General features: G+C 36.6%; 1 protein-coding gene and 1 pseudogene across 1 annotated transcript in view; one reads left to right on the plus strand and one right to left on the minus strand.

The window, feature by feature from the left end:
* Positions 1–21,009, plus strand: part of CFAP47 (cilia and flagella associated protein 47) — a 428,524-nt gene extending 407,515 nt beyond the window's left edge. The window contains exons 63-64 of the mRNA XM_011996297.1: positions 15,027–15,195; positions 20,486–21,009. Of these exons, the coding sequence (XP_011851687.1) occupies positions 15,027–15,195; positions 20,486–20,698 (382 nt within the window). The 3' untranslated portion in view covers positions 20,699–21,009. The remainder of the gene's footprint in view (positions 1–15,026; positions 15,196–20,485) is intronic.
* On the minus strand, positions 7,665–8,055 carry LOC105551141 (annotated as a pseudogene).
* Positions 21,010–22,941: the final 1,932 nt, after the last annotated feature.

Consider the following 22,941-nt stretch of genomic DNA (forward strand, 5'->3'; position numbering starts at 1 on the left):
GTGATATCTCCTCTCTTATTTCTGAAATTGATCATTTGCAACTTTTCCCTTTAATCACTGCCAGCCGTTTTAGAAGTTTGTCAGTTTTGTTGAGTTTTTTTTAAAGAACCAGCTTTTGTTTCATTGGTTTTCTCTCATTTTCTGTTTCGTTTTTAATTTATTTTTGCTCTCATTTTTGTTTTCTTTCTTTTGGTTACTCTGGATTTATCTTAATTTTCTAGTTTTCTGAAGTGGGAGCTTAGATCGTTGATTTGAGGCCTTTTCTTTTTTCCTATTGTAATTATTTAGTATTACAAATTTCCTCCTGGATACTGCTTTAGCTGCATTTCACAAATTTAGTCTGTTGTTTTTTCATATTTGTTTAGTATTTTTATTTCATTCGCTGTTTCTTTTTTGACACAGGGATTATTTAGAAGAGTGTTGCTTAATTTACGAGTGTTTGAGGATTTTTGTTGTCTTTCTCTTATTAATTTTTAATTAGTTCATCATGGCCAGAAAACATACTCTGCATAAATTCAATCATTTGGGCTTCTAAGTAATTTGCTTGGGCAGGGGCCTATGGATGAAAATATAAATCAACAAAATAGAAGTAGATGGAGTGTTCTACAAATATCTATTAGAGCATGTGTTGGTTGATGGTTTTATTTAAGGTTTTTTGTTTGTTTGTTTGTTTGCTTGCTTTTTTCCCCCTAATTTTCTGTTCAGTAATTCTAACATTTGATGAGAGAGAGGTGTCAATATCACTGTATATAATTGTAGATTTATATTGTTTTTCAGGTTTGTTTTTGCTACACATGTTATTTATTGATTGATTGACTCCTAACAATTGTACACCTTTATGGGGTACATATTATGATATACACACACAATGTGTAATGATAAAATCACGGTGTTTAAGATACCCATCACCTCAAATGTTTATCATTTCTTTGTATTGGGAACATTTGAAATCTTCTAGCTATTTTGAAACAAGAAGAAATTATGGTTAACTATAGTCACTCTACTGTTCTAGTTAACACTAGAACTTATTATTTCTATTTAACTGCATGTTTGTACTCATTAACTAACCTCTCTTCACCCAACCTCCTCATCCATCTCTATATCTGGTAGCTATCATTGTACTATCTATCTCCATGGGGTCAACATTTTTAGCACTCACCTATAAGTGAGAACATGATATTTGTCTTCCTGTGCCTGGTTTATTTCATTAACATAATGACCTCTGTTTTCATCCATGTTGCTGCAAATAAAAAGACTTCATGATTTTTATGGCTGAACAGTACTCCATTGTGTAAATATGCCTCATTTTCTTTATCCATGCATCTATTGATGGACACTTAAGTTGATTTCCTATCTTGGCTATTATGAAAAGTTCTGCTGTAAATATGGGTGTGCAGGTCTCCATTTGATATACTGGTTTCCTTTCTGTTGGATAAATAACCAGTAGTAGGGTTACTGGATCATAAAGTAGTTATAGTTTTAGTTTTTCTGAGAAATCTCCATATCATTTTCCATAATGGTTGTACTAATTTACATTCCCACAAACAGTGTATGAGTTCCCTTTTCTCTGCATCCTTACCAGCCTTTATTTTTTCTCTTTTTCCTAATAGCCATTCTAACTAGAGTGAGATGATAGCTTGTGGTTTTGATTTGCATTTCTCTGACGATTAATGATGTTGAGCATTTTCTAATATACCCATTGGCCATTCGTAAGTCTTATTCTGACAAGTGTCTATTCAGATCCTTTGCACACTTTTTAATGATGTCAGGGTCTCACTTGTTCCTTTGGGCTTAGGATCTGAGCAACTGGGTTACTGGTGCTGTAGGCACCCATATGAAATTAGTGGAATCAAAGTGTAGCCTCAGGGATGGATGAATTTCATGGCTACTGGCCCTCGGGACAGAATATACTCCAGATGTGGGTCTAGTTTCAAGATGGCACCATGCCATAACAGCCTGTGTTGTGGGGCTGGGGGTGTCAAGAAAGTTCCTGCTCTGGGAGAATACAGCCATGTTGGATCCTGGCAACTATCCACGCTGGACTTGGGGCCTATGAGGACTAAGAGACTTCTCTATAAGGATGACTGCTGGTGTCTGTGGTGCTGATGGGGATGACCAAAGGTCTCCAGCTTACTTTTTCTCCGTTAGAAGAATCCATTCTGGCTCTGATCTGATTCTGCTGTGGGAGACAGTGTGGCAGAGGCAGGATGCCTTGCTCCCCTGTCTATGGAGATATCCTGGGTCTCTGTGCTCCACGGAGATTTCACAGTACTCTTCAGTGCACTTCTTCATTCACTTTAGTCAAAATACGGTTGTTTGTGGTTTTGGTCCCTTATTGTGGAGGATTGAGAGCCAGGCAACTCTAGTCAGCCATCTTGCTGATGTGGTATTGCAATCAGATTAGTCCAGATTTATTTTTAATTAATGTTACTAAGATTCTGTTAGATGTTTGGTTTAAAACTGGAAGTAGTTTGTTTTTTCTATTCTGATGTATTTCTGCAAGCATTAAGTTCAAGGGCAGTTTCTACAGAAATATAAAATAGACTTAGTTCATTAGATTGCAATAAACATTTTTCTGGTGGATAAATGCAGTTGTCAGAAATTCTATGATATACAATTATGTATGAAAAACACATTCAAAATATCAAAAAAAACCAAACCCTGACTCTTCTGTATTGAACCCTGATGGCCCTGTTATATTGAATGAACTACTTAGAATTAGGGATAAATCTGAAAATCTCAATAGGGTATTTTCTAAAGTATAGATTTTGATTTTGTTCTATTTTTGTTCTAAGGACATAATTATATACCCTTTATAATATTGATGCTGGAGAGTGATTTTTTAAAAGATTCAATAGCAAATAATTATCCCCCGTAAGTGCTTCTAATGTGCAGATTTGAGATACATTTTAATAACATAGGGTCCTTCCTGTGGTTGAAGTCACATGTTAGCCATGTCTACAGTCATCTGAAGGTTTTACACAGCTGGATGATCAATTAGTTTACTTTTATAACTGGAGATGTTTATGTTGGATGTTGACTGATAGTGTCTCCATGTAGTCGCTCTTTAATGGAGGCCCCGGATAGTTGAATTTATACATGGTGATTGGTTTTCCATAGAGAGCATATTCCGAGAGAAGCAGGTAGAAGATACACGGCACTTTCTGACCTACACACACAAGTTCAACAACAGTCACTCTAGTCACATTGTATTGGTTACCAAAGGGTCACTATATTGGCCTGGATTTAAGAAAGGAAACATAGATCCCACCTTTCTATGGGGAAATTGTTAAAGAATGTGTAGGCTTGCCACAGTGGAGTGTGCTAACTTGAGTGTTTTCAGCTTCTTCTAAGGCAAAAAATTTTCTCCAGATTCCTCCTGGATATTGTCAACCAGCTGCAAGTCTTTGGGTAGCAAAGATCAGATCATGATGGGTAACATAACCAAGCTACAGAAGAAGGTGAATTTACTTTCTCTGCATGGGTTTCTTTTCTTTTTTTTAATTATACTTTAAGTTCTAGGGTACATGTGCACAGCATGCAGATTTGTTACATAGATATACATGTGCCATGTTGGTTTGCTGCACCCATCAACTCGTCATTTACATTAGGTATTTCTCCTAATGCTATCCCTCCCCCAGTTCCCCACCCCCCAATAGGCCCCAGTGTGTGATGTTCCCCTCCCTGTATCCATGTGTTCTCATTGTTCACCTCCAACTTATGAGTGAGAACATGAGGTGTTTTGTTTTCTGTCCTTGTGATATTTTGCTAAGAATGATGGTTTCCAGCTTCATCCACGTTCCTGCAAAGGACATGAACTCATCCTTTTTTATGGCTGTGTAGTATTCCATGGTGTATATGTGCCACATTTTCTTTATCCAGTCTATTATTGATGGACATTTGGGTTGGTTCCAAGTCTTTGCATGGGTTTATTTTCTACAGCAAATGGAAACTACCTGCTTCCTTACATTAAGTCTGTTTTAAACTTTTTTTTTAGAGGATTCAGTGATGTAAATAAGCTACTGAATATTTCTAGCTTATTTACCAGCCCTCGGGAGGCTACACCTAGGTAGGTATTAGAAATTTCAAGTTATCTTGAAGATCTAGGGAACTGAAGGGGCATATATAGAAAAAATAGGATAGGAAAACAGGCAGACCTAATTATATTCAGGATTTGACTGGTTCCTCATGAACCCAGTAATATTTCCTTTTTCTTTAGGGAATCAAGAGTGAAATAAGTTCTGAAAAGGAATGACCCCCTGTCCTAGTGACTATACATTTTTCTTGTGTGCTGGACATACAGGGAGAGGAAAGAAGGACAAAGATGCATGACAAACCCTATGGTGGTAGCTACTCTGTTTCCTAAATTAAATATGTAAAGCGTTAGTGTATCAAGGGGTAATTTTAAACATAATAATACAAAGTATTCTGAAGAATCAGTATAAAAACATAACAGAGTTCAAAATATCAAAATAGGTTATCCTTAAAATATTTTATGTGCATATAAGTGATTAGCAATAGGTAAAACTTTTGAGAAATATGAATTCCTTATTTTTCTGAATATCCTAGTTTTTACTAATGTCTGCCCTTTGTGATAATATTTAAAAATTATTTTTATATAAATGAGCATTATGAAATACACAAAAAACTATAATGTACATCTTAGGAAATGAGAAATCCACCATCTCTTGGCCACTATCGCTAAGTCCAACTCAGTTCTGGTAGAGTATAGGAATTAGAAACAAATGGATTTCTAGTAATATAAGCTAATCTTATTTTGAAATAGTCACTTGGGATCTTGCTACATAGAAATTATCTTGTTATAAAGTGAAAATCTTCTGTAGATGAGCATTTTCACTAAGAAAACTAATTGTATGGCTGGGTGTGTGTGTATATAGGCATGTATATAGGCATGTATATGTGTGTGTATATATATATAAAGAAACACCTAAATACATATAATTTAAGAAGTCTTTAGTGAATCATGCTGCCCACATTGTTTAAACCCTCTCTAATTCAGTAACACTTTTATACCACAGCTGAGTCTCCATTTATTTCTAACAATAACAATAAAGCTACTGTCTTTTAAAAAATGATGGCATATAAACAAAACTTGATGTGACTTTATACTCATTAAAAATTTTGTGGATTTAGAACATCTTGGTAAATATTTGGGAAACAAATTTAGGGCAACATTTTTTGATGATTGATAAATTTCTGTGAGTGTTGTATGATATTCTGACATAGTATAGCAATTCTATTTTGTGCATATATGCATATATTCATTTACTATGATTCCTTCTTTTGTATGTACAGTCATGCATCACTTAACGACAAAGATATGTTCTGAGAAATGCATCCTTAGGTGATTCCATCATTTTGCACACATCATAGAGTGCATTTACACAAACCTAGATGGTATAGCCTACTGCACACCTAGGCTGTATGGCATTGCCTATTGCTTCTAGGCTACAAACCTGTACAAGATATTACTATACTGAATAATGAAGGCACCTGCAACACAATGATAAATATTTGTATACCTAAACACAGAAAAGTTACAGTAAACATACAGTATTAAAATCATATGGAACAACCATTGTCTGTACAGTTCATCATTGACCAAAATATAGATGATAAATGTCTAATTTTATTTATTTCAGTATAGATATTGAGGTTTCCCAACATCATTTATTGAAGACACTAACCTTTTAAAATTGTGTGTGCTTGATGCCCTTGTCAAAAATTACTTGACAGCATATGCTTAGGTTTATTTCTTGGCTCTCTATTCTGTTCTGCTGGCCTATGTGTCTGTTTTTATGACAGTAACATACTATTTTAATTATTGTAGGTTTGTAATATATTTTGATATCAGGCAGTGGCATGCTACCAGCTTTTCTTTTTGCTCAAAATTGCTCTGGATAGTTGAAGTGTTTAAAGGTTACTATTTATTTAAAATGTAACACTAGAATTTTTATAGATAGCATTAAATTGATAGATCACATTGGCTAGTATGGTCATTTTAGCGAGTTAATTATTCAATCTCATGAAAACAAGGTATTTTCCCATTTGTGTTTTTGTCAATATTTTAAATCAAATTTTACAGTTTTCAGTATGTCGATCTTTTATTTCCTTGGCTAAATTTATTTCTAAGAATTTTATTCTTTGTAATGCTATATAAATTGGATTACTTTCTTGATTTCTTCTTGGAAGAGTTTGTTATTAGCATATATAAATGCTACTGGGTTTTGTATGTTGATTTTTCATCCATCAATGTCAGTGTTACTGAGATTATGTATTAGTTTTAACAGGTTTTTGCGTGTGTGTGTGCGTGTGTAATCTTTACAGTTTTCTACATATAGGAACACACCCTCTGCAAATAGGGATAGATGACAGTATTTCTTCCTTTCTGATTTGGGTACCTTTTAGTTCTTTTACTTGCTTCATTGCTCTTGCTGATATTTCTAGTATGTTACATAGACATGCAAAGAGGGGGCATTTTCTTGTACCAGACCTTAGAGGAAAAGCTTTCAGTTTTTCTCCATTGATTATGATGTTAGCAGTAGGTTTTTCATAAATGGCCTTTATCATGGAGAGGAAATTTCCTCCTAAACTTAATTTGTTGAGAGTTTATCATGAAATGGTGTTGAACTTTCCCAAATGCTTATTCAGCATCCATTGGGATGATCATGTAGCTTTAGCTTGCATTCTTTTAATGTGGTATATCACATTGATTGATTTGCATATGCTAAACAAAACATGCATCTCAAGCATAAGTCCCACTTGATTATGGTGAAGAGCCTTTTAATGTATTGACAGAAATGGTTTACTAGTACTGTATTGATGATTTTTGCTTCCATGTTCATCAGATATATTGGTCTGTAGTTTTTTTTTTTCTCTTGTTGTCTTTGTATGGCTTTGGTATCAGGGTGATCCTGGTCTCATAAAATGAGATTTTATCTTTTGGAAGAGTTTAGTAAGGACTGGTATTAAATCTTCTTTGAATGTTTAGTAGAATTTAGCCATGAAGCCATCTGGTACTGGACTTTTCTTTGTTGGGAAGCTTTTAATTACTGCTGCAATCTTTTTTAAAATTGGCCCCTTCAAGCATTCTATTTCTTATTAGTTCAATCTTGGTAGGTTGTATGTTTCTAGAAATATGTACATTTCCTTCTCGGTTTTCCAATTTGCTTACAGATAATTGTTCATAATAATCATTATATTCCTTTGTATTTCTGAGAAATCAATTGAAATGTCTCCCCCTTTATTTCTTATTTGATTTATTGGAGTATTCTCTCTTTTTGTCTTAATCTCACTCATGGTTCGTCAATTTAAAATGTATTTTTAAAACATTCTTTGTTTTGTGAAATTTCTATGACTTTTCTATTTTATTTATTTCTGCTCTTATTTTTTATTGTTTTCTCCCTTCTGCTAACTTTGGGTTTAGTTTGTCCTTTTTCTAGTTCATATGAGTATAATTTAAGTGGCTTATTTTGAGATCTTCCTTTTTTAATGTAGATATTTATCATTATAAGATTTCCTCTTAATACTGCTTTTCCTGCATCCCATTAAGTTTTGTTTTGCTGTGTTTTCATTTTCATTTGTCTCAATACATTTTCTTTCTTTCCCATGAGACATTTTATTTGTAAATATGTATTACATCTCTAGAAAAAGAATCCCAGGATTTTCACTCCTGTGTGTTTTCGTCTTGCTTCTTCATGGTCCATGATGCCAGCTGAGGTTGTCAGTATAATGAAACCAAACTGGCAGAATGGAATCAGATTATTCTGCCATTTTTCTAGACCTTTGAGTTGCACATCAAATCTGGGCTGATCACTCCACACTTGTTTAGCCTGCCTGTGAGGTTCACAACAATTTTCCCAGCTCTGTTATCATCAGTGATTTCAAATTTGCCAATGTAACCATACTTCATCATCACACTGAGAAGCCAGATGATGACTTTGGAGCACAGCCTAATAAGAACTTGGTGTTTGCCTCTCTTTTCGGCATGTTGATACTTTTGAGAGCATCAGCCAGGACATTCATGCACACCATTGTGGCAGTGTGGAAAGATGGCGGAAAGAGGATAGGAGGGGAGAGGGCATGCGGTTATGGGGACAAGATATTTTCTAATATTCCTTTTGATTCCTATTTGACCTATTGGTTGTTCAGGTCCATGTTAATTTCCACGTATTTGTGAATTTTCCTAAATTTCTCCTGTTATTGATTCTCAGTTTCATACCGCTGTGCTCAGTAAGGATACTTGATATAATTTCAATGTTCTAAAATTTGTTGACTTGTTTTGTTGCTTAACATATGATCCACCCTGAAAAATATTATGTTGCCCTTAAAAAGAGTATATTCTGCTGCTGTTGGATAGAATGTTCTGCATATAGCTGTTATGTACATTTATCTAAAGTGTAGTTCAAATCCAATGTTTGTTTATTGACGTTTAATCTGAATGATCTATCCATTGTTGAAAGTGCAGTATTTCGTTTCTTTGATAGTGTAATATTTCCCGATTCTTCGTGATCTTTCTAGCCTTGCTAAGAAGTTTGCTCATTTAAAGAAGTTATCTTCTCCAGACCTTATGAATTGGCTTCAGCAAATAAAAATTTTCACCTTTAGGGAAACAAGGCACATCAGGGTGTGTTGTGGCACTGGGTCTAGTTCTGTAGTGTTCTAAGTGTGGTGGCATACAGTAGCTTCAGGCTGTGAGATATTAATATTGCTTTGGCTCATGCAGCTAGAGTCTGTAACATCAGCAACTGTATGATTCTTGGTTGCAAGAGATATGGGATGCCCATGGTGGCTGTGAAGACCCTCAAGATCCTTAGTGTTGACTCTGGGTCAAGAAGCAAGAGGCCAGGGCAAGCAGCAATGAGGCTAGAGCCAGCAATGTACACACACTTAACTTCAGGGACCAACTATAGACACTTCTGTGGAGTCAGAGGCCAGCTGTGGGCTTGTTCGTGGTGTCAAGGGCTGGAGCCAGAAACAGAGGTCAGGGCCAAACTCAGGTGCAGATGTAGTGGGGGCTGGCACCTGCACTTGAACAATTGCACAGGCCAGCTATGGTATGGTGATAGGAGCCTAGAAGGGTGAATGTGCTTGGGCAGCCACATGCTAAAGGTGAAGGTATGCACACACTTGTAGCTACAGGAACCAGCTGTTGGTTCAAGCACACTGATGAGGGCAGGTCCCAGGGGGCAGGGCTGGCTGCTTGTGCACATGGAACTGCAGAGACCTGGGATGGCAGTGTGCACCAGCCTAGATGTGGGAGTTAGCAGTTAACATGCCATGGTGGAATCCAGGGCTATTTCTAAGCACAAGTGTGGTGGTTGTGCTAGGTCCCTGAGCTGGAGCATCCATAGTAGCAGTAGCTGGGCTCTGGGTTGGAGGGAGGGAGATGAGTGGTTGCTTAGATACCTGGAGACTGTGAAGGCAAAAATCTGCAGTGCCTTCAATGATGGAAGCTGCAAGGAGGTCTGTGAAGACTGTGCTGGCTCTCTGCCTTCTTAGCAGTGAAAGCTGCCAGGGTCCTCTGTGGAATAAGTCACAGAGTCCTTGACGACAAATACTGTAGGATTCTTGGCCATGAAACTTGTAGGCGTGTGCATAGCAGTTAAGAAGGCTTTTTAGGACCTCTGTGGAGAATTCTGATGGAGTCCTGTGCAGAGCAGAACACTGGAGACCAGTGACTCCTGCCACATGACTGCTACTTATAGCTTCTGCTTGTTATTCATTCCCAGCTGTCTTCAGACATCTCAGCTATGGTAGTTTCCATAGTGATCTGGGTAGGGCTAAACTGAAACTGCTTCCCCTGGGAAATGTACCAAAACGTTGAGGAAGATAGGTATTCACCCCACTCTAGTTTTTCCTGATAAGGGGGCTCACATGCCTGGGAGTTTCTTCTCTGTGCTTGCTCAGCAATACCTGCCTAGATGATGGGGTGATGCAGCAAATTAAATTGTAATTTCTATCTTCTCTATATGGTTGTTCTCAGGGATGTTGGGCTCCTGAGTTCATTAAGTGTTATTTTGCATAACTGCCAAATTGTTGCACTTTGTGAGAGGAAGGAAGACTGGGATCTACTACTCCACCATTTTACTGGCATCACTTTTCCAAACGTTAGCTCTCTTGATTGTGTCTTATAAATCCCATAGATTTTCTTCATTCATTTTCATTTTCATTATTTGTTTTCCCCTGACTGGATACTTTGGAATGACCTGTCTCCAAGTTCCCAGATTCTTTCTTTGGCTTGATCAAGTCTGCTGTTTACTGTCTCTATTGCAATTTTCTTTTCTTCATTCTATTTTTCAGCTCCAGAATTTCTATGTTTGGTTCTTTTCTAATGATTTCTATTTCTTTATTGAACTTCTTATTTTGCTCATGTATTGTTTTTCTGGTGTTGTTGTCTATCTGTTCTTTTGTAGTTTGCTGAATTGCCTGAAAACAATTATTTTGAATTATTTTTCAGGCAAATTATAGATCTCCCATTTCTTTTGGGCTAGTTAATGGAACATAATTGTGTTTTATTGGCGATGTTATGTTTCTTTGATTGCTAATGTTTCTTGTTGCCTTGTACTGATGCTTGTGCATTTGATGGAGCAGTCACCTCTTTCAGACGTTAGGACTGGTTTTATTAGGAGAGAAGCCAGTCTCCAGAAACTGGAGACGTTAGGACTCACACCCACATAGGTGAAGGTGAAAGACCTTCACCTATGTGGGTGTGAGTGCACCAGCTGGGTGGGATGTGGTAGTTCCAACCCTGGTAGTGGTATAACAGCATAGTCTCCATGAAGTCTGTCAGCAGAGGTCACCATTGTGAAAGATTTCAAGGGTCCTTAGTGGCCAAGAAAGAGTGTTTATAGTGTCAGTGACCTGTTTAGGTCCTTGGTAGCAAAATCTTCTAGAGTTCTCCTGATCTCTTTATCCCATGGAGAAATCTGTGGCTGAGTGTATCCCTCTTGATGTTGAGTCTGGCTCATGAGTATACTTGTGGCAGTAGCGGCACCAGTGTTTAGTGCATGGTCCCTGTGGAGTGGCTTAAGAGAGGGATCTGAAGCATGGGCATGCATGGAGGGACCATGACTTTGAGTCTGGGATGGCAGTGGCAGTAGCGCCGAGGCACAGGTGTACACACATTAGCATTGGTAATAATATGCAAGTCACAGATGTTTGTGCAGCAGCTGGGGAGCCACAGCAACTCTGAGATCTCGGGCATGGGTGTTTCTATTGCAGCAGTGGCTCTGATCTTCTAAGTGCAGGTACTCATGGAGGGAATATGGATCCAGGATCTGGGGCACAGATATGTGCAAAGCAACCACAGTTCTAGGATTCAGGGTACAGACACCACCTGCTGCAGCAATAGTTCCAGTGTCAGTGGTGTAGACATATCCAGAGTGACTACAGAGTTGAGTTCTGGAGTGTAGGCATGCATAGATCAACAACAGCTCTAAGGTTCAGGGTGAGCACAGGGTTAGGGTGATGGTGGCCTCTGTTCTGGGACAGCATAACAGTGGCTCCTTCTTGGGGGTTTGGGTGCAATGGCACCTCCCTCTCAAGGAGATTCTTGGTGGCAATGGCCACTGGTTACCTCAGTGACAAAACAGCCAATGTCCTCTCCACAGCAGGTTGCTGGAATTGTCCTGATCAGCACTAAGGAGACCTCCACTGTAAAGCCACAAGAGTCTATGTCTCTCACAGGGGCTGCTGAAATCCTCAGCAGCAAATGCTCCAGGGTCAGGGGTGCAAACATATCCAGAGTGAACAGGTCACTGGGGACCATAGTAGTATCCACCATGTGTCTGATGCTAATACCCTTCACCCTTTTTCTTTGTCCCTAGCTGTCTTCAGATGCTTCAGGTATGCCAATCTCCCTAGCAATCTTTTCTATGTAGTTACTCTCTATTCGTTGCTCCACTGTGATGCTGTAGGTTCTTAGTTGGAATCTGGAGCCTTCTTAGGGCTATTTTTATTTCTGGATAGCGGTCTAATTCTTGTTTTTTATAAGGGAACAAAGGCTCATATCTCCTATTCAGGCATCTTGCTGATGTCACTTCTGTCTATGAATTTTAACAATTTGATGATAATATATTTGGTCTGGACTTTTTTCAGGTCATCGTATTTGGGATTCATTGTGTTTCTTTAATGTGGATGCTTATTTCCTTTCTTAGATTTTGGAAGTTACGCCATTATTCCTTTAAATAAGTTTTCTTACTCTTTTTATCTCTCTCTTCTCCTTCTGTGACTTTCATAATACTTGTTTTGCAGCTTGAAGGTGCCCTAGAAGTCCTGTAGGCTTTCTTCCCTCTTTTCCATTCTTTTTAAATGATCCTCTCACTGGATAATTTCAAATGACCTGTCTGAGTTCACTGATTCTTTCTTCTGTTTCAACATATGTGCTGTTCAATTCCTCTAGTAAATTTTTCAGTTCACTTACTGAATTCCTTAGCTTTAAAATTTCCATTTTGTTCTTTTCACATTTTCTATTTCTTTGTTGAAATTTTAATTTTGTTCATGCATTGTATTTCTGAACTTGTTGGACATCGTTAAGACAGTTATTTTAATGATTTGACAGGCAGTTTCATATCTCTTTTTTTTAATGATCAGTTTCTAAAAATTTATTTTATTGTTTTGATTGGACCATTTTCTGCTGTTTGTTCATGTTCCTTATAGCTCTGTGTTATTAGTGCATTAGAAGAAAAAAACAGCCTTCTCTCTCAGTCTTCACAGACTGGCTTTCTGCTGGGAAAGATTTTCACCAATCAGCCTGGCTAGAGATTCTAGAAGCCTTGCAAACCTTTTATGTGTATGTGTCTTTTCTGGACTTGTTCATGTATATTTCTATTTAGAGAGATGTGTTGGTTTATTTCTTTTTTCAGGAAGTTATAGTCTCTTGTTTCTTCTGGTGTCTGTCTGCTATACCATTAGTCCTCTGAAGCAGCAGCACACCACTCAGCCTTTTTTTGTTCTTAGTAGTCCTCAGAAATCTAGAGCATGCTAAGCTCCATCAGCATTCTGAGATAGCCAAATCAGAAACCAGTCCCTTGAGCAGCCTCACTCTCCTGTAAAGTCAGAACATTGGATGTCTGGTTCAGCCTTCTTTTTCCTTCCCTACAGAGAAGCCAGAAGCTGAGCATTTCTTCCCAATTCTGTGGCACTGTGCCAGCAGGGGGGATAATGGCAAGAGGGTGCCAATAATTTTCCTACTGGCTTCAATATAGTTTGTTTTATGCTCTACTGTGCTACAAAAGCCTCTTAACTGGCTTCTGGATTTCTCACAAAAGGGACTGTTGTTAAATTTGTGTCTTCATTTGTGGAAGGAAGGTCTGGGAGTTCCCATTCTGCCATTTTTTGATGTAAGTCCCTTAGGTGCCCTGTCTTATTCATTCTCATTTATTGTATCATAGCCTAGCACTGGTAATAAAATATTTTAAAATAAGAACGACAGTAATAATGGTGACTAAGGTATTATTGGCGAGTCCTTATAATGCACTTTTTGTGTATCAGGCACTAATCTAATGGCTTTGCAGTGACTATTAATTTAACAGATGTCAGCACTGAAGTAGGGAAAAGTTAAGTAAATTGTCTGAAGTCATCCATCTAAATAAAGCTATGATTCTGATCCATAGTCCATGTTCTCAAACCTTCTGTTATGATACTCAATACATATTTGCTGAATAGATCAGTGAGTTCCAGCCTGAATCCTTTCTGCATCCTCTCCTATGTTTCACTGTTGAATCTGCTTTTGGAGGCTGAACTTGGCCTTTTATGAGTATCACTCCTGTCAATTTGAGTTTTAAATTTCTCAAAACTTCCATGCAGTGTTCTCCTCTTCTTCTGTATTCTACCAAGAAATTCTTCAACTTATTTTGCAGTCCTTATCTCAAGTATAGTCAACCTTGACATAAAGATAGTCACTTGAATCTTAAATGTCACTCAATTCACTTCAGATCATAGCAACTCATTTTCAGGCCCAATAATATTTAATGAAATTATAAAGTGCTTTCATTTCACTCAGCAAGTGAAAAGCTAAAGGGAGGATGAGTAAATATCACCATGGAATAGAAACAGAAACAAAAGGTATTATGACTGCTTTGGTGGTCAGTCATTTTATATATGGATTAATTTACAAATGCCTGCATTTCCATTAAGGACATTGAATAGTTCCAATTTTTATAGATTCAACATTTTTTAATTTGTGCATTATTATTATTATTTTGAGACGGAGTTTCGCTCTTGTTGCCCCAGCTGGAGTGTAATGGTGCTATCTCGGCTCACTGCAACTTCTGCCTCCTGGGTTCAAGCGATTCTCCTGTCTCAGTCTCCCGAGTAACTGGGATTACAGGCACAAGCCACCATGCCCAGCTAATTTTTGTACTTTTAGTAGAGATGGGGTTTCACCCTGTTGGCCAGGCTGGTCTGGAACTCCTGACCTCTGGTGAACCACCCACCTTGGCCTCCCAAAGTGCTGGAATTACAGACATGAGCCACCGCACTGTGTCTTACTCTGTAGTCCAGTCTGGAGTGCAATGGCATGATCTCGGCTCACTGCAACGTCCACCTCCCAGGTTCAAGCGATTCTCCTGCCTCAGCCTCCCGAGTAGCTGGGATTACAGGCATGCATCACCATGCCTGGCTAACTTTTGTATTTTTAGTAGAGATGGGGTTTCGCCATGTTGGCCAGGCTGGTCTCCAACTCCTGATCTCAGGTGATCCACCTGCCTCGGCCTCGTAAAGTGCTGGGATTATAGGCTTCAGCCACCGCACCCAACCTCTTTGTACATTATAAAAATGAGATGAGATTTTAAAAATCTTTAGAATTTCATTATGTCACCCTGGGAAGAATGACTTCAGTAATTTTTTTAAAAATGCCTCCTCGCTCTTATTAGGTAAGCATTCAGCATTAATGTTTAACCAGGCCTATGGCAGCAGGATTCAAATTCTTCTCATCAAGCTCTCACAAAGAGAATGAGGTAATGATCACATTTAGTAAGTTGAATTTTGTACTTTTGTTCCAGAAATCCTGAACCATTCACTGCACACTTCCTACCTGGCAGTGATCTGGAGTTTTTTGTAAGACCTCAGGCTGGAGAACTTCTTCCTTGTAACACAAACGGAACTGTCATCACTGTAGGATTTAAACCTAAAATGTACTGTAGGAAATATAAAGCAACATTAGTAATACAGGTGAGTTCTACAAAGACAATAGTCAAGGATGTTTGATGCAACTAAACACACTAAATAAACTAGCGAGAAAAGGTTTTCCTAAATGGTCACAGATAAAGAATAACAATTTTGCTGTGCAAAAATCAACTTATCTCAACTGCTGAGTCTTGGTTTACTTTTATTTTATCCAAGAACAGAATTTTAAGGATGGTATATAACAAAAAAGTTGTCAACACTAGAGGAAAGTTAAAAAAAAATACTTTCCTTCCATATTAAGGAACTGTGGAAGAGACAAATACTGACTGTAAAGTGATTTATATAGTTATGTATTACTTCCTGTAACATACCTATTCAAGGACTTCATTAACTTTAGGTTATTTGAGATAGGGATTTTGGAGCCCTTAATTAAGGCAGAGTATTGGCAAGATGTTGAAGTCTAACATTAAAAAAATGGAATAAAAGATAACACTTATTTTGAATGGAAAAAGCATGATGTGAGCCAGTAATCATCTGTTAAAGTCATCATTTTATTAACAGTTAAGGTAAATACAATTTTGAACATGTATTCAGTAACCAGAGTTGATCTATAAAGTTTCACACAAATGTTATAGTAAGAGCTTTCAGGCTAAATACAACTTTCAAACTGTTTCTAACAAGGTATCTATTACCACCGTCTACTTTCAGTAGCATTGGCACACATGCATGGTGTCGTATACACACAACTCCTGGCGCAGAAGCAATTTCTAGATTTCTCAATCAAGCAATAATTAGCCAGTGCCATAGGCAGAAAAAAATTTATTGTTTTAATGAACAGAGACAAAATATTGAATATTGTTTGAGAAAGTTATTTCTATTTTTTTCATCTTTCTAAGAGTCCTTACAATCTAGGTAGTAAGAAGGTAAAGCCTTTGTTGACATTTTGTGCATACCCTGTTGCCTACACTGATACATAATTTCTCTTTCTTTTTTTTTTTTTGAGACAGAGTCTCACTCTGTCGCCCAGGCTAGAGTGCAGTGGTGTGATCTCGGCTCACTGCAAGCTCCGCCTCCCGGGTTCACGCCATTCTCCTGCCTCAGCCTCCTGAGTAGCTGGGACTACAGGCACCCGCCACCGCGCCTGGCTACTTTCTTGTGTTTTTACTAGAGATGGAGTTTCACCGTATTAGCCAGGATGGTCTCGATCTCCTGACCTTGTGATACACCCGCCTCGGCCTCCCAAAGTCCTAGGATTACAGGCGTGAGCCACCACGCCCAGCCTTGATACATAATTTAAAGTGATCATATTGTACTTGCTTCAGTTTGCTTTAAGGGGATTAAATGGCATCTTTAAAAATATTTTCAAATTAAAATTATGTTCATTTTATCTAGCATACAGTAGACAGTTCTACAATTAACAGAAGGCTTTACCAACAAAACCTGTGCCTGATTTCTCTGTGTTGATTTGACAAATTACTGGCAGTGCAATTAAAGATTTTATGTGAGGGAACAAGTTGTTACATGGGAACAACAGAGCATATGCCATTTTTAGCCTGAAGTGGTACAATTTGATACAGTTTATGTAGGGAAAATTGAGTTTCAAACATTTAAGAAATCATGATTTTCTGAATTCTACTTTTATTATTGAAAATTCCAAATATGTACAGAGATAGAGAGCATAATTAATCACCATGCACTAATTATGCAGTATGAACATTTATCAACTTATAGCCAATTCTGCTTCACCTATATGCCCACTCTCTTCCCCACCTTCTGTATGAAGGGTTACCTTGTGCTAAGGATATCCAACACTGTAATTCTTGCCCTACCCCTGACAACCACGAATATTGTAATTTCTAGAACATTATATAAATGGAACCATTAAATCATTAAAGCATTATCTAAATCAAAAATATTATTTGCATTATCATTATCTTTTTTAAATGAATGATTTTAAGCATTAAGTCAATGTTCGCAACTATATTATCTTCATTTTGCCTCACTTGAAAATAAAAATGATGATTTTAAAGAACATGCCAGTTAAATATTAGCCCAAACAAACCTCAATAATCTTGTTCACAAGTTTCATAATTTCCCATTCCATTAAATCAAATTTAAAATTATTAAAAGTTGTCTTTTCCCACTAGTAAACAAGATATATAGCACTAGCTTTGAGAGACTAAAGTGTACTTATTTAGTCTGTTTTACAAAAAGCGGTGCTACTCAAAGAGAGTAGTAAATCTGCTTATATCCCTTGTAGATATGATAAATCTTAATTTATGAAAATGTGAGGATTATCAGAATTATCTAACATAAAATATATGATGCTTTATCTTTATACTTATATAAATTATTCATATAGTTTATACAGTAATATATAATATATAAGATTATATATGATTGTGATTTCATTTGCAATATATAAGTAATATAAGTATATAAGTATATAGGTAATACTTATAAAATATAAGTAATATAGTATTCATATAAGTAATATTTATATACAGATATACCTGTTATAACTAGAGACATAACCAGACATTGATAATTTGTGTTTGCTTTTAAAGGAATAGATCATTAGCATGAAATTGTGGGAAATAGCATTGTAAATATCTTGGTTTGTATTTCCTCAGATGCAGATCTTGAAATAAGGATAGAAATCCAAGTAGCATATTTGCTATGTGATCTCAATTAACAGATGTAGGGAAGACAGGATGTGAGATAGGGAAGGGGAAGAAATCAGTAAAGGGTATTTTATCCACGCATCTGCCACAGTGAGCAACTGGAAATGAATCCCGTGGAAGATCTCTGGGAAATGGCGTGGAACACATACCTCAGAGTTTTCACACCTGAGAGGTTAAGAAAGTTTGGTTACTTATATAGTAACCGCCACTATTCCAATCACTGATTGAAAAATGCTCTCAGGGATTATTCAAACTCTGGTACCAGTAGAGAAGACTTCTGGGGTTTCTGAACAATCTTGAGCCAAAGAGGGGCAAAATTGATCTATGAAGTTTCACACATATTTTATAGTAAGGACTTTTAGGCTAATCTTACAATTGAAAGTTGAAGCAGGCAGTGATATGAAAATACCTGAGGGTTGTGGGTGGACACAGACCACATCTGCTAGTGGATAATTATCAATTGTTTCCATTCATAGAACTGTGCCTTAAATATATAGCTTTCTTAATGGAAACTTGGGAAATAAAAATATACATACAGCTTTGGTTATTCCTTCCATGAGATCATGGACTTTGGGCGATCTCTTTTCAGAACACAGAGACACAACCTAAATGTGGAAGTTTCATCTGTGTATTTTTTCAAATTTCTTTAAATAAATAGTTGAGAAGTATAATTGTCAATTTGGCATTCTTTTGTAAAAACTCGATGTGGTTATTCTATGAGATGTTAGTAATATGGAAGTATTAACGTATTCTTATATTATTTTAACTTCTGTTTTGTATTTATATTTTCAAAGGGAGATTGGGGATAGAAGATATAAAGTTAGATCTTTAAATTTTTTTTAAATATACATGGATAGTTGCTTTTATTTATGGTTAGACTGAAGAAATTTAGCTATATGTAAAACAACTATAATGTTCAATCTTTATTTCATAAAATAAGCCTATTAATGTTGTATAGCTTTTTGGAATGAAGAGTATGAACAACTTCCATACACACACACAAAGCACACACACACAATCACACACACGCTCAGCATCACTTATTGTAAAATTTAAATCTTAACTGAATTTCAATAAATATAATTGGGACTTTAAAATAAATTTTTAAAGTAATTATTTCTAAAGTGTCTTGGTGAAGGTAAAGGTACAAGTCCCTACTTTTAGCTCTCATTTGTACCTACTAAGTGCTGAGTAAGGATATAGATCCCTTCATATAGCTTACCCATGTGTACCCACTAAATGATGGCCATGGGTGCAGGGCCCTTCAGTAACTCAGGCATTAGTATCAAATGCCAGGCCTCGTGTAGGTCTCTTCATTTAGCTCACTCATTTTCACCCATCAAGTGGGTCAATGTACTGGAAAATATATGCATATGCACAATCGCTAAAATATAGCTTTGTTTTTCAAATTAAACATCCTTATATGAAGTAAAATGTTTTTTACCCAGTCATATTATGCTCCTTGGTTTGGTCTGCTTTTGACACACTGATTCTGAATACATAATTATTACAAACACTAGATAAATGGGCCAGATATGATTAAGATGAGGCTATGACAGTTGTGCAAGACATTCTTGCACTTAATATTAATTGATAGGTATCACACTACATATAAAGCTCAGGGCATTGAAATATTCAGTTTGTCTGGACTTATTCTGAATGAGTTTTCTGAGTATACGTGGTATAAATCGTAGTGTTAGGAGGACACCAGTATAAACACAGGTGGTTTCAGGAAGTTCTGCACAAGGAATGAGACTTCAGTATAAACATAAACATATATGCAGAAGAAATGAAGAATTTTTAAACAAATCACAATATAAATTCTACTCACTTGGATTTAGATGGTGATTGTCAGCAATGATCTTACATCATTTTTGGTATATTAAAATGGTTATACATACTATGGGCCAGTACGGTGGCTCACGCCTGTAATCTGAGCACTTTGGGAGGCCGAGGAGGGTGGGTCATCTGAGGTCAGGATTTTGAGACTAGCCTGGCCAATGTGGTGAAACCCCATCTCTACTAAAAATACAAAAATTAGCCAGGTGTCGTGGCACATGCCTGTAATCCTAGCTACTCGGGAGGCTGAGGCACAAGAATTGCTTGAACCAGGGAAGTGGAGATTGCAGTGAGCCAAGATCATACCACTGCACTCCAGCCTGGGTGACAGAGTGAGACCCTGTCTAAAAAATAAAAAATAAAAATAAATATATAAAATGGTTACACATACTATGTACTTGCATAATCTTCAAAGCAGCTAAATATATTTTACCAGTCATTTCTATGGTTACACTTAAATTCTTATGAATGTGTTTATCTTGGAAGGTACTATTTCCATTAGTTGGAGTTCATACTGGACAACAGTCTTATGCAAACCAAATAGATTGTTTTCCCTTATTATCAGACAGATGTCTAGTTTACAAGGAGAATCTCTGAGAGATGTTTTAGTAAATAATTCTTAATTCATAAAGTGAAATACTTGCTTTAATTTCCACATTAATTGTCACTCTAAGTGGTTTCAGTTTTGTACCTTTCCCATACTCTACATGGAGAACAGAAGATGTTAATTATAGTGAACTTTTCCCTACATGTTTTAAAGTCCCTGGATATTTAAAAAAAAAAAAAAAAAATTTCTCCCTCTTTGTCTCCAGACAGAAGAAATGTACTGGATGTATGAGATCAACGGATTATCTCCAACTACCGTGCCACCGAAAAATGCAAAATCCAAAATTGATGCTACTCACAAGACACATGACAACGTGCCAGTCCATCGACGTAATTTTGTCCGTGAAAATGCTAAACTCCTAAGAACGGGGGTGTCTTCCACCATCAAAGGTGCTCCTTTGGTGATGAAGAATCAATAAATTTTTTTTCCAAAATATTTCTTGGTCTCAGGTAGATCTTTGATGACTATTATTTCATCTTTTAGAATATTTCTGAGGAATAATGGCTTAATTATAATAGGCCTTCTATATTTCCTTGTCTTTTAAAATTCAGTCTGTTCTCTGAATATATTGTACTTCATTTGTGAGTTATGAGTGTTTTTTTATGTGAATATTGGAATTGGTTTACTTTTAAAGTGCAGGTGTATATTTGTAGTAAAACGAAATATAATTTAAATGACAACAGTATTTCCAATAACAGTGTGGCTAATAAAGCTAAATTTCTCACGTAGGTATTCCTTATTAATCTTTAAGTTTTAGTTAACAACTAAAAATTGTATATATTTATGGTATATAACATATTTTGAAATATGCATACATTGTAGCCTGGTTAGCCTGAGCTGATTAATACATGCATTACCTTACATACTTATTTTTTGTAGTAAGAACACTTACAATATACTTTCTTAGCCATTTTCAAGTATATAATACATTACTAACTATCACCACCATGTTGTACAGCAGATCTCTTGAACTCATTCCTCCTATCTTACTGAAATTTTGTATGCTTTGACCAACATCTCCCAATCATCCTGATTCCCCCCACCCAGCCCCTGGTAATTAGCATAGTACTCTTGTATGAGTTCACTATTTTTAGATTTCACATATAAGTGAGATCATGCAGTATTTGTTTTTCTGTGCCTGGCTTGTTTTACTTAATGTCTTATCTTCCAGATTCATCCATATTGTCACAAATGGCAGGATTTCCTTCTTTTTAAAGGCTGAACGGTATCTCATTGTGTATATATTTCAAATACTAGTATTGCTATTAAAGCTTGATTTCCCATGTAGATGTTGCTGGTAAGTCTTTAAAACATTAATGATTAAATTAGCACTGAAGACAGCAAGATTGACCATTTCTTATATCTGCTTTATAAAATATATGCTTATATCTTATATCTTCTATTTGGAATAAAGGTAATTAATTAAAAAGCCCATGTATATATGTGTATGTAGTTCATCTGCTTCTATATTGCAGCATTTAAATAATATAGGTATATCTCAAAAGGATCCAGGAGAAAGTTCATTTCGATGTGTGTCTGATCCTTTTCAATAATGTATTAATCAAAGTAAAGGGGAGTATGTTGCTTGGTACTTATCATTAAAGGGAAGCCAGTATGGACCAGCTTTAAGATATTTTGACACAAACTGGCTCTGCCGCAAAACATTCATGTATTCTTAACCAAGTTGCTTACCCTTTTTGACCCTATTTTCTTGTTTCCAAAATGAAGGGACTGTACTAGGACAGAGGTTGGCATACTATGGTCCATGGGACGAGTGTAGACTGTCACCTATTGTTATATAGCACATTAGCTAGGAGCAATTTTTACATTGTTAAATCGTTGAAAAAAATAAATAGAAGAATACTGTATGACACAAGAACGTTATATAACATTCAAATTTCACTGCCTATAAATAAGGTTTTACTGGAATACAGCACAAGCACTTCCTTATATGTTGTCTGTAATTGCTTTGCACTACAACAGCAAAGTTGAGTAGACAGAAACCACATGACTGCAAAGCTTAAACTATTTATTCTCTGTCTCTTTACAGAAAATGTTTGGAAAAGTATCTGTGGGATTAATTTGTATTGTCTGTAGCAGTTGAGAAAAAGGGGAGTGGAAGTCCATGTTCACTGGATTTGCCATCCCGGGAAAGGACAAGAACTAAAACTCCATGAATTTCCAAAAGCCTTTCTCAGTCTCTGCTCCCTTAAAGATATTTCTTTGAGTATGGAGTAATAGATCATTTGTCTATCCCTTCTTCTGCTGTACTGCATCGCAGCGGGTGGTGGTGGGTAGGTGGTCAGTTTCTGAACATATTTCCCACAGCCTTCCTAAAACCTCTCAAATCCCTTAAGAAAAGAAAATCACCTTTGCTATGAACATACTTAGAGATCTAATTGCTTTTATATTTTGGTGTTTATAGTAATGGATAATATTTAAATAATCTTAAAAGCTTTATGAGGCGTCTTCTGAAAATCATGATTGCTTTCCTAAATGAAATGTTCCAATTATTGAAAGTGCTCAGAATGGAGTGCATTTGGATTGGAATTTTCTCAGTCAGAGAAGGAAGTAAAGATGAGATACTGAGAGATATGCTATTATAAATTTCATGTTGTGAATATTTCAAAAATACTTAAAACGTTGGTGCTAAATTGTCAT

This window comes from Mandrillus leucophaeus, unplaced genomic scaffold (genome assembly GCF_000951045.1).
Source record: "Mandrillus leucophaeus isolate KB7577 unplaced genomic scaffold, Mleu.le_1.0 Scaffold509, whole genome shotgun sequence".
Taxonomy (NCBI): Eukaryota; Metazoa; Chordata; class Mammalia; order Primates; family Cercopithecidae; genus Mandrillus; species Mandrillus leucophaeus.